The sequence below is a fragment of the Hirundo rustica genome, chromosome 5 (genome assembly GCF_015227805.2).
Source record: "Hirundo rustica isolate bHirRus1 chromosome 5, bHirRus1.pri.v3, whole genome shotgun sequence".
NCBI classification, from domain to species: Eukaryota; Metazoa; Chordata; class Aves; order Passeriformes; family Hirundinidae; genus Hirundo; species Hirundo rustica.
In genome coordinates this window covers 14345698-14357960 of record NC_053454.1, presented here as the reverse complement: position 1 = coordinate 14357960, position 12263 = coordinate 14345698, and the positions used below count along the sequence as shown (strand labels likewise).

Below are 12263 nucleotides of genomic sequence, written 5' to 3'. Positions count from 1 at the left end.
TCCAGAAAACATCAATTAGGCAACACATACAAAAAGTATAATGATGCCAAATAAAAATGAAATCCATTAACACTGGAACCTTCCCAAATTAAGAGTGCTCTATATACATCAAAGGTATTTTCTTTTAGCTAAAACCCTCTTTTTCTCTATCCCTGAAGTTGCATACTAATACAGCTTACACCCATCAGAAAAATTAAAATCCCCCTTTCTGCAATGTAAATCAGCTCATAGATTTAAGACAGAAGTAAATACATTTGTTGTGCAAGCTTATCTAACGTTGAGACAAGAGAACTGTATGCTGTGTGAGCAATGTCACCACAAAGATACCAAATGTATGGTTTAATTTTATTCAGACACATATTTTAAATACATAACCAGAGATCAAAGATACACATATTGAAGTAACTCAACTGACTGACTGAGCTGAACTAAAAATACTATGTTGTGTATCAGGAAAAGCTACCAGGCAAACTTCCTACAAAGATAACTGCGAAGTTTATAGGAAGATAAAATACTATTTGTCACTAACATTCCAACATAATGATCAAATAGTGACAGACATGATGAAGCCTTTTTCATTAATAATTGTAATTAAAAGAAATCCATAAATAGTTACAGCAATAATTTCCCAAGAGTCTAGACTAAAGGAGGTAGGTGCCTAATTCCCATTTTATTCTACATGATTTGTGTGCCTATGCCCAAATTCCATTTAGATTTCTTTAGAAGTAACACCTTTAGATTTCTTTAGAAGTAACACCTTCATAGGCTGAAAGACATTATTTTGACCATTCAAGCTGGGCATGCCTAAAAGGCTACAGAAGTTCATTTAGCAATTCCTGTATAGGAAGTTTAGTAAGTTCTATAGCTTTCTTTAGAAGCACAACCAGTTATAGTATCTCTAAGAAGTCTAACATGCCCTTGCTAAACTAATCAAATGAGGAATTATGTTTCAACAGCCATTGAAAAAATTCAAGGTATTAAAACTATAGAAGGCGTGGGGAGCCCCGTAATGGGAAAAAACACCCAACATCCCAATAAACTTGACTCATGCATTATTACTTGCTTCACAAATGTTCTCTCTAAGCTGAGAAAGATGAAGGCAGGTATACCCATTCCAAAGGGGTTTTTTTGACTTTTGAGAGATAACAGTCATTAAAAATGCATTACTTTTTTTACAGCTTAAGCTGAAATGGATACATAATTATATATAATTTATTAAAACATATAAATCAGGTTTCCATTAGATCATTTCATTAATTTAAATAATGAAAACTGTAAATATTAATATTAGGTACAGTTCAGTAAGTACATTTTAAATGATTTGGGAAAAACTCTATCATTTAAGAAGAGGAAAAACTACCTAAAAATACCTTGAAAACCACCTTTTCGCTAGAGGTAGTCTTAAAGGGCTTCACAATTTCAGCCTGGCTCATATTAGAATCTTTCTGGAATCCAGATATGAGTTCACCAAAATTAATCCAACTAAAATCCAGAGAGGGTCAGTGTTAAGTATTAGTGCATGCATAAATGGTCAGAGGAGGTTTAAAAATATTTGTGATTTGCTTTTACAAAGGTCTAGTCTTCTTACTCCTCCTCATTGCTACTACAGTATTCACTGAGAAACTAAGGGACAAATATGAGTTTTTGAATTACCAACTCCTCTTTTCCCGAATCTCCCTCCAAGGCACCAGTTACAGGGATAGAGGGAAGTGTTGCCTTAAACTGACTTTAAGTGAAGAAGGAAATTGAAGTCTGCAAGTTCATCAACAGGTTTTCAAATGATAACTCTCATTACTGCACATCTGGAGGAAGTCTCTCGATTCTTGCTAAGAAAGGAAGGTTGAGCAGAGTCTGAGCAGCTGGGGCTTCCCAAAAGCTGTTCCCAGTGCTTCTGTTCTTGAGCTGCATGAAGCTGCAGTTAAGACACACCAACCTGAAGGGGCTCTGAAGAGTGTTCCTGGCTGCCCCGGCCTGCACCGACAGCTACATCAGACTCCAGCTATGTGGTAGAGACTAGGTTTCTACACAACAAGGCTCTGAATTAAATTCTAAAGGGTGTAATTTTAAAAATTATGTGCTGCAAAACTTTTTAGATATTCAAACTGTTATTTTTATCTCAATTACTGAAAATAACATTGCAGTTTTTAAAGAGGACAGTAGTCACACTCAGCGCTACCTTTCAAAGTACAAGAGAAACCACACCAGCGTTAAAGCAAGATATTCTTCAGTGCATGTTCTAGCTTTGTGGTAAGTTTTTAGGTTAGACTTGTACCACTGTGTTTTTCCAGTGCCTGCGATAACAACAAATTCCTTCTTTCCTAGGTATTCCACAGAGTCAACAGCAGTTTCCCATGTGCTTTTTTTAGCATGCAGAACTCTAAAAAGAGAAGTTCCCCATTTTAAGTAAAATTAAATGAATTAAAATATTTTCTTGCATCCATCTCACTGAAATATTTCAGTTTCTCTTCATACCTTCCCAACTAACGCTTCCTTGTACAGCAGCAGATAATGACAATTGCACATACACCACCTGAACAAACCAGTTTGCAGAATATGCCTTAAAGCTGCAGTTAAATACAGCAAGTAAAACGTCGTAAATGTTGTGACATCAAACACATTGATATTCAGTGTAGAGTAATTAAAATAGTGTTGGCTAAACACTGATTTTATTTCAATGGTTAAGTACCTATTTTTTCTTAAATAGGTACCTATTATCTTAAAGTTACCTATTCAATACCAAAGTATCTACTTATTCAAATGGCCATTGTGCAGTATTTTCCTTTACTGGATATAAATGTAAATCTTAATTTCCTTAAAATTTTAAACATTTACTCAGTGTTATGCAGGGAAAATATATATTTGTTTACATTTTATATTCATTTGCACAAGTGTAAATGACTGAGCAGGATGGGTAAGGCAATAAAAAACACCAAAAACCACCACCAACAAAACCCTCTATATAATTCCAAAGTACAAAAAATGTCCTCTGGCCATATTTTTTATTAAGAGATCTTTACTGTTAATACTTAGACTCATCAAGTGAATGACAAAGGTGTACTTCGTGTACAACAGCTTCCACGTTTTCTAACCTAGAGAAGCTGCAGCACTACAGCTCTAACTTTTCCCAATGCAGAAAACATTATGTGCAAAACCCCTGATTTATTATTGACTTAGATGGATTACCAAGCTGTGCTTCCTTCTTTAGCCTTGAACAAAGGCTAAAGTTCATGCCTTCACTGAGTAGCAGATGTTCAAGAAGTCTGACCTACTGGGAGACGAACATGAACATGAACTCTAACTTCAGCATATTTCATGGTTGGACACGTGCTTGACAAAAGCCACTTTCAAAAACCCCAACAAAAATAAAATGTTATTTCACACAAATGTAATACAAAGTGTCTAGTGCACTCTTTATTTACCCAATATAGAAAAACATGTGTTTCTGTTTTTCATTTTTCTAATTCCTGTTTCAGTATAATAGATTTCTTACAGCTCTTTGGAAAACATACCCTGGTTTGCTTGAGAACAAAAAAGACTAGCGCATCATTATGAGCATTTCAGATTTCCAATAAGCCAGATATAATGAAAGGCTGTTGCAAGATTAGTTCTTGCCATTCAACTCCAAAAAAATGGCAACAGTCCCATCAGTGTTGAAGACTAGAGGCAAGTAATTCAGTAACAGAATATAGTAGTATAATTTTATACCAACATGTCAGATTTAAACTAAGCTAGAGATAATTAGAAACTGTTATAAGATTAGAACTTACCATTTAACATCAGAAGATTGTCAGTCCCTGGATGTGGATAACTCAAGCGACCTTAAAAGAAAACAAAAACCAAAGAAAAAAAACAAATGTAGAGGTTTTAGCTATTATGCTAGAAAATATAATAAAAACCACTGCTTACAATTTGCCTAAGGGAAATAAAGAGCTAATATTTAACTCCAAGCACATTAACCAACAATACCCTTGACCCAAGTTAAAGCTGACAAGAACAGACTTCTTAACCTTAATTCTCTGGTCATAAGATCTGCAGTGTACTTTGGGATCAGCTCCAATAGGATAAAGCCACTTTTTGTTTCATGACACCCAGAAATAGCGCTGACTGCTTTAGTCTTCTCTTTCACAGTGACTGTGAATAACAGCACTATGCACATTGCTTAACAGCGTGGCATTTCTACAACTTAGTGCTTCTCTACTGAATCAATTTAAGAAAAATTATGTTATATAAGAAGTGAGGCATGAAAATTTTATTAACTGATTTATGACTGCATCTCGGTGTATTTCATATAACCCTGGTATGTAATACTTTTCAGTAAGTCTAACAAAATTAGAGCAGTTGCTTATCTACAGATACAAAAAATATAAAGACTATTATAGATAAAATTTTCAGCATTTTAGACTGAATAAAAAATTATATTAAAAACTTATATCCTGACATTAGAATTTTTCAAAATTTGCATTTTTCTACACCAGTGGCATTTAATACTTTAGTAGTTAAATGAATGGTTTAAAATGCACAGCTGAAGTGTCTTTTCACTACAAATTCCATTTTATTAAAGGAGACTTTTTCTGTTTACAGGAAGCTGCAAACATACCAGTAGTGCACACTGACCTAGAGAGACATTTACAAATAACCACTGTGTTTGGAAAAAGTGTGGTTTAATGTGCAAAAAGCTTCACTGCAATCTATCTTGCTATTCAAATATGCTTGGTTGCTTATAATCTGAAGAATATTTTTTATACATACATACATATACATACTTATATATATATATGACTTAAAAATCTAAGTCTTTTGAAGGAAATGGGAAAATGGGAATGCTTGTAGAGGCATAAAGAAGAACCCCGAGTCTGGAAGCAATGGGCATGTAGAACTCACACATTTTTAAAGAGTCATATATATGCAGATGGCTTGCAAGAAAAAGAAACCCCAGGGGAAAAAAAGAAAGAAAACCAAATCAGCAAGCTATATATTAAGGCTGTCTAGAAATCCTTGTCATACTCTGTTTAGTCCTTTACTGCTGCTAAACACATGAGCTTAGCAGCAAGACTAGAAATTTCTTCAAGTAGCTGAGTCTCAAGGGACACCTTTGGGGTTAAAAACCAATTTTGTTGTAAATCTGTAAACAATAGGGTTTAGGTTTTGCTATTCTCCTGTAAGAAACCAACACAGTAATTTTCTGTCAAAAATTAATTTGAAAATGTACACATTGCAAACTCTGAAATGTAAAACTTCAAAATAGCAAGATTAAGATAATTTAAGAAATTTTGTTCTGCCTTACTATTTACAGGCATTGTGGCAGAAAGATTTTTATACAGCCATGAACTATTTGTCATCCCCCAGATTTTTTTATTGTAAGAATGGATGGTACCAGAACACATACACATTAGGTAAGAACAATTTGCTGTTGAATTTGGAAGCACTGAAAGGCTAGAGCGGGCTCCTGGAGAAGGGCAGATGAATGCCATGCAGAAGGACTCTGCTGTCTTCTCTAACTTCAACAGAACCTTTGAGTAGGCTTAGGCAAAATACTAAATAAAGACCTTTGTAGGAGCCCATTTCTTTATGTTTCTTGTCTTCAAGTTTTAAAACATTTGTTCTGTCAAACTGAACATCTAAAGTTACATCTAATGTTTCTTGGAACTATAAACATTCTGCCCTTCTAGCAATGCATGCTGGTAAAATAGGCAAAGAATGAGGAAAAAGGCATCTTTAAATTGCACTCTCAGAGCTGCCACAGCTCAGCCTGGGTTACAAATTACTTTGCTATACTTCTTAGATTTTTGCTCTATCAAGGCTAATATTCATTTGTCTAACAGGAAGAATTTCCCAGGATCACTGTCATATCATGTTTATATACATTACTATAGAAATACTTGTAACAATATGAGGTGTTCCTTGCAAATTAGAATAGTGTATTTATCGAGAATAACAAAAGAAATTGTGAGACATTATCTCAAATTTCCTTAAGTCTGTGGTGACAGTCTTTCTCCCTGTCTGAATTTATCCTCTTTTCCTATTTAGCAAGAGAGACAAAGGATAGGGTTTTGTTCCTGCAATGATCTCATAAACAGAAGTCAGATTTAAGGCCTAGTAGGACAGAGAAGCTCACTAGTGTCAACACCTGTGGAGGAAAACTTCTAAAAAATAGTAAATTCAAAGTTTATAACTCTGCTTTTGCATTCTTTTGCTTTTTCCCCTTTATAGCTTCACAAATAAGCTGCACATGAAACACAGATGCCAAGCTGAAATAATGAAGGACTTCTCATTGAGTGGAAGGGACGGACTGCACCAGGCAGCTGGACCCACAACTGCAGCCCAAAACCCCATCCACCTGTTGGGGAGATGAATTTGCTAACGCAGATAATGAGTGATTTCAAGGTCAGAAAGGAAAACAACTAACAATATTCATTACACTGCTGCATTAATACTTCTAAGTTTTATTTACATAGTTATTTCAATTAAATCACACCTTACTGTATTCCCACGAACTAAACCCCTGTATCTGCTACCTGGTCTAGCTCTTGGACTTACAACTTTAAGAAACATTTTAAACGTAGAATGTTTGCTTACTTTTCAAAAGGCAATCACTGCTACTTATTTATTATGTTAATTTAGGTTATTACCACTCAGCTTAATCTGTTGAAGTAAAATGTACTGTTTTCTAGGCTATCCACCTGAATTTCATGACATACAAAAACTCAGAACATTTCCCACGTGGAATTGGGTTCAAGATCAGTTTTACACAGAGCTCAGACCATAGCATTTTTTAACAGGTTGTTCTAATTAAATGAACATTTACTACATTAAACAACACTTAAAATATCACTATGTAGAATACAGAAGATGGGAGAACCATCTAGTAACGATTTACTTTGCTTCTATCACATACATCTTTTTAAAGCTGGCTATTTTCACTGCATGTTGTTTGATGCATTAAAAAAAACAAAAACAAAAACCAAAAGCCATTGTAAGAGCAAGGCACAAATACTATCTAATCCCATCCTGCTTCAATATCAGAAATCTAGAACTGTATAAACCATTCAATGGTCTTCTAGCAGTTCCAGTGGCCTCCACCTGCTTAAAAAAGTAGTTTTAACAATAAAGATGATTGAATAGTTTAAAATCAACTACCAATTAGTTAGAAAATATCTAATATTTAAATAATAGACTTAGTCCATTCCTGAAAAATGTAAAGTAATTATTTCACTACTTCTCTACAGAACTTGCCTACAGAATCCAAAATTTGTAACCTGCTACTATCTGGAACAAATACAGGGCCTAATATTACCATTCTGTATCAGAAAGATCATCATCTCTGTGCAAATTTGAACTTGGAACTTCACCATGTTACTGGTAATTAAAAATTCTCATGTATCATGGCTAAACTGAAACTACCATTGCTAAGAAGCAGCAGGTATGCCTGACACTTCTTATGCAACTAGAGTTCTATTAAACCTAGCCTCCTCTTCCTTATCTAAATGTAACGAATATTAACAGAACTGCCTGCCTCAAGCATATTTCTTAATGCATTCTTCTGCAAGGACAGAAAAAAAAAATTAAAAGCTTCAAATAAATTTTGGTAGGCCACTTTATCCACGGAATCCAATTAAGAGTCTTGCTAATCCAAACATGAGGCAAGAGTAACAAACTCAGTTTTAGCAACATTTCTGCAATCTCATGTTACTGATAGAGGAAAATGAAATTTAAATTTTTGCAAACTTCTTCTTGACATAGTCACTTTTTAATTTTAAGGCAAATTCGTATCTACTTTTAGAAATGCATACTTTTTATTCACATTTAAGTAAACTGCTGGAGGAATCCCCATATGTTAAAACATGCCTGCTTTAAACATTACTGACTCACAGACTCAAAAGTTTGATATTTCATGTCTACTCTCCCCCTTTTTAAAAGAAGTCTTAATGTGTTTTATGGAGAGACTGAGAATCAAAAACTCCTTACCCCTCTTCCTTTTTTTTCAAGAGATCTCCTGAGTAGAAGAGAAAAAGCTTTCAAGTCAAGCTTTTCCCAGTAAGAGTAAACGGCTGAGGATCAGAGCAGTTTCAGAAAGCACAGTTTTTGGAATCAGCGTAGTTAAGACAACAGCACAAACCCAAACAGGACAACACCTAGCTACAGAAAACCTAGGGACTGCATTTTACAATGCTTGCGTATGAATTATGCAAGTCAGAATGAGGCCAAATGGGTTGTCTTTGATAGTCCATGTATTCAAACAAATCAGTGTCTCAGTCTTAAATATATTCTTTTATCAGAAAAAGCTTCTATGACAGAAAGAAGAAACAATGTGTATGTAAGGTTTCAAAGCCTTTTATGTGACTAGGAAGAGAATGTTTTTCTCTGTATTTTTTTTCCCAGCCTCAGAAATTCTTTTCTTGGCACAATTTGAATTACTCTAGGAAGAAACTGTGCAGCTTTAAACTTTAGAGCTTCATAATACATAATATAAAACTAATGTCTTTGAAAGAAAGACAATATTCTCTGTGCCACAATCTTTACTAGAAAGGTGTTTAAAACAGCAGGTAATGATTACCATTAAATCGGTCTTCTCAATACTAATAGATATTGCATAGAAAATACAACAACTGTTTCTAAGCTTTCTCCATGATCTGTTTCAGCCCAAATGCACTGTCTTTCCCAGTTCTTGTCAGTAAAATGCATTGATATTTGGGGGAGTAGAAGGGGGAAAAAAAAAAAGCAGGTATGCAAGTGGTATATCTGAAGAGTTATATTACCAATACCTATATTTGTCAGGCTATAAGTATTTTAATTCTTCTCTCAATTGTTTTAAGAACTATTAGGAGAATAAAAAGGGTATTTAAGAACAATTATATAAAAATTAATTAATTTAACTTCAGTTTTTATTTCACTGGAATTGAATGGATGGGATAATCTTAAACATTACTTAAGGTCTTGTTATGAAATGCGTTTCAAGAAAGCTGCATGGGAAAGATTAGTTTTAATATGATCAGTATTTCTGCTGCAATGACTAGTGAAATCAAACATCTTGAAAATATCTCATCGAAAGCTAAAGATTACTTTTCTTTTGATCATGGGTGTTGAAAATGACAAAGCTTTGTCTAAATGTAGCCAAAACTAGTCATCTATAAACAATTTTCTGGCAGGCACAAACTTAGCTTTCAGTGAATCATATTTAAAATAATTTTTTTTTCAGTTTCATGAAAGCATAAGTGGTGAAGTGTGACTTGCTCCTAAAATGGATGTTGACATGCTAAACTTGAAGCTGTGAGCTCGTACACAGACCGCCTTTTCTGCACTGTGCAAAATTTCAAACAAGATGCTTAGTCATACTCCAGATATTGTAAGCAGATAAATCTGAAACACGTGCCTAAAATTCCAAGGACATTCATTTTACTGTTGTGATCAGATATAAAAGACACACTGTTTTAGTGTGCTTAGACTTACTTGAAAACTTGTCATAAAAATATTCTCTAGTTACAAAATACTCTTTAGTCACAACAAAATGTTATATATATAAGAGCAACAAGCTAACAATAATCATCATCATCATCTTAATACTGTGCATTCTGCAAGCAAATATGATGGAGTTTTAAATAAATGATAGATTTTCTGTCATCAGTCACAGAGACTGATATAACCAAATTTAAGTTTCATGGTTGGCATATTAAAATAAAAAAAAAGTCAAAGTTGCTCAGAAATTACAGAAATTCCAATAAATGGTGAAAAAAATCAGAAGACAGTAAAGAACTAAAAGGCCAATATACCACAAGAACTCTTCCATTTTCAGTCTGTAAGGAACATTTCTTGTGCCTTATTGTTAATAACGTAGCTGTTTCAACTAAAATCACATCCACGGAGAAAAAATATCTTATCCATCAACTTAAATAGCAGCACACAATTACTCTATTTAAATTCAGTTGGCATGTGCATTGTTCTCTGGCACTCAAACAGAAAAATGGGTTTCCTTTGAGTTCATCACTATCTGTGGCTTCCATCTGTTTTAGTTCAAATATAAAACTTAGCAGAATTATCACGGCAAGAACACGACTGTTTAACGTTTAAAAAAAATGAATCTCTGAACTGTAGACTGACACCATATTCTCATGTCCCTAGAAAGCACAGATGGAAACTACTCAGTTTTTCAAGGTATCTATGTATGAACCAAATTAACTTTCAAGCCTTAATGTTTTGTCTTGTCTTACTCTCTTGGAAAATTATTATTGGAAATACACCATTTTCATCTATTGTAACATAATGAAATATGAACAGATGAATAAAAATAAAAATTGGTATTTCCTATGGGAATAGAAAATACCTATGCCTCTGAAATCTCTTCCGCATTACAGAGCCAAAATTAAAACAGTGAGATGGCAGGGGGAACTGAGCAACCAATTCCATTTGTCGTGTCAGCACGTACAGAAAGAAGAAACAGACTGGTTTTCATCTTCAGGAATGTGAGAGGCGCCAATGGCAGTATACTGCAGTAGAAGATCTGCATTCTCTAGCTTTATGCCTAACAGTAGCTTTCAGACAAGGAAAGAGCATGGCAAATAGAAGCAAGGGATGATACACCTGGTCACCTCATCTTTGAACACACATATGTGCTTTTAGCACACGGCAGTTACCACTGGGCTAGCTGTTTACAGGTTTCAAACCTTTTGTGTTACTTAACAATGTTTTGCAAACATGTAGAATAGACAGAAACTGAATTGAATAATGGACTTAAATAAAATTGCTAAAATGGAATTAATTCTCTCAGGCAGTAAGAAAGATCAGATTTAAAAACACCTAAGAAAATGTAATTTTGTCTTCCACTTCCTTTAAAGTCAAAGGAATTAGCGATTTAAGAAAATGCCACATACTTAGAGATGCTCTGTAGAGATTCTCAGCTTGAGAAAAAAACCCAAACTTTTGGCTCACTATTTTAAATATTAAAATACCATTAAGTGCTACAGGTCTTCCAAATGATTAAACAGTTCTTAAGAGAATCATGAGCAGACCAGCAAAGTGTCCTTCAAATTAGGAGAACAACAGGCCCTTCTGTGCTAATGTAATATATAGTAAGTATAGGAGCCTCTAGAAATGGAGAATGGATGGGAATAAATAATGCTCCAAAAGAAAAAAATTGACTTTTTTATTTTTCAATTGCTTCAATACAGAGATTTAATTTCCACAAAGCAAGCCTGAAGTCTTGGATAATTTTAAAATTAGATTGTGTTAGTCTAATTAGAACACCACAAATGAAGTAACATCTGATCAGTCCAAGTGAAACAGTTTGCGTTCCCTGCCCCGATGTTCAGTAGTAAATGCTACCTGAGAAAGTATGATGGAAGAACAGAATTCACAAGAGTGAGTTAATGTATAGTGAAAAGAGGAGTTAAAATGGAAGCCCACATATGCTAACTATATGCTTAGTGCTGTGGCCGAATGATTTAATAGTGCTCAGGACTGTAAGAGGAACCAGCATTCTATAGCCAGCTGTATTTCTGGACTTCTTGGATTCCTTAGAATCCTCCAGAAGATTTGAAAAAACACTTAAAAGGACAAAAGCCGATTTTATCAATGGACTTAGTTTTCTTTTCAACTTCCACTGTAGAGAAGGAGAAAATTAACTGGCAACACTGGGAGTTGTTTGTTCTAACTGTGAAACCATGTTTCCAGTAAAAGATAGTTTAAGATTGACTTTTCATTTGAGTGAGAAAACAGTTCATTTGCCATTTTCATATGAACCTAGAATCTAAATTAACAATTAGTATTAATTCAAATATGCAGAATGGATGACCCTTTTTTCTTTATTTAGCACAACAACATACCTTTAAGTGGATCATGTTCTGCTCTCATAATGTCAATAAGGGAGTTTTCCAAAGAGTGCATATTCAGACTGTCATACATTCTATTTCGATCCTAAAAGAAAACAAAAGCCTTAGTATTGGAATACAAATCCTGTAGTTTTTAACAAAAAACTTGAAAGGCAAACACAGGTTTCTTCTAACAGCTGCCCACTCAGACACTCTGGAGATGGAAAGTGATACAAAGTAAGATCTGATTTTATTAACTGTAATTTTAACAGCATCCAAATATAAAACTAGAGATGCAGTGTGAAGAACTCTGTGTGATGCAGTGTGAACAAATGCTGTGTATGCATTTGACAGCCTGTGATTGCCTGTTTCCTTCAAAACTGCTTGAATCAGTTCTAGTGGTCCATAGCACAGTTATGCATTAGGCTGATTAATGAAGGAGACTAATGTCTGTAAGAGTTC

The 12263-nt window shown here is 34.3% G+C and overlaps 1 protein-coding gene across 1 annotated transcript in view; it reads right to left on the bottom strand.

Moving 5' to 3' along the window:
* The window catches only part of CPEB2 (cytoplasmic polyadenylation element binding protein 2), a 37216-nt gene extending 25313 nt beyond the window's left edge, over positions 1 to 11903 (bottom strand). The window contains exons 1-2 of the mRNA XM_040065113.2: positions 11817 to 11903; positions 3768 to 3818 (exon numbers count right to left, since the gene is read on the bottom strand). Coding sequence (XP_039921047.1) covers positions 3768 to 3818; positions 11817 to 11895 — 130 coding nt within the window. The 5' untranslated portion in view covers positions 11896 to 11903. The remainder of the gene's footprint in view (positions 1 to 3767; positions 3819 to 11816) is intronic.
* Between the last annotated feature and the right edge of the window lie 360 nt (positions 11904 to 12263).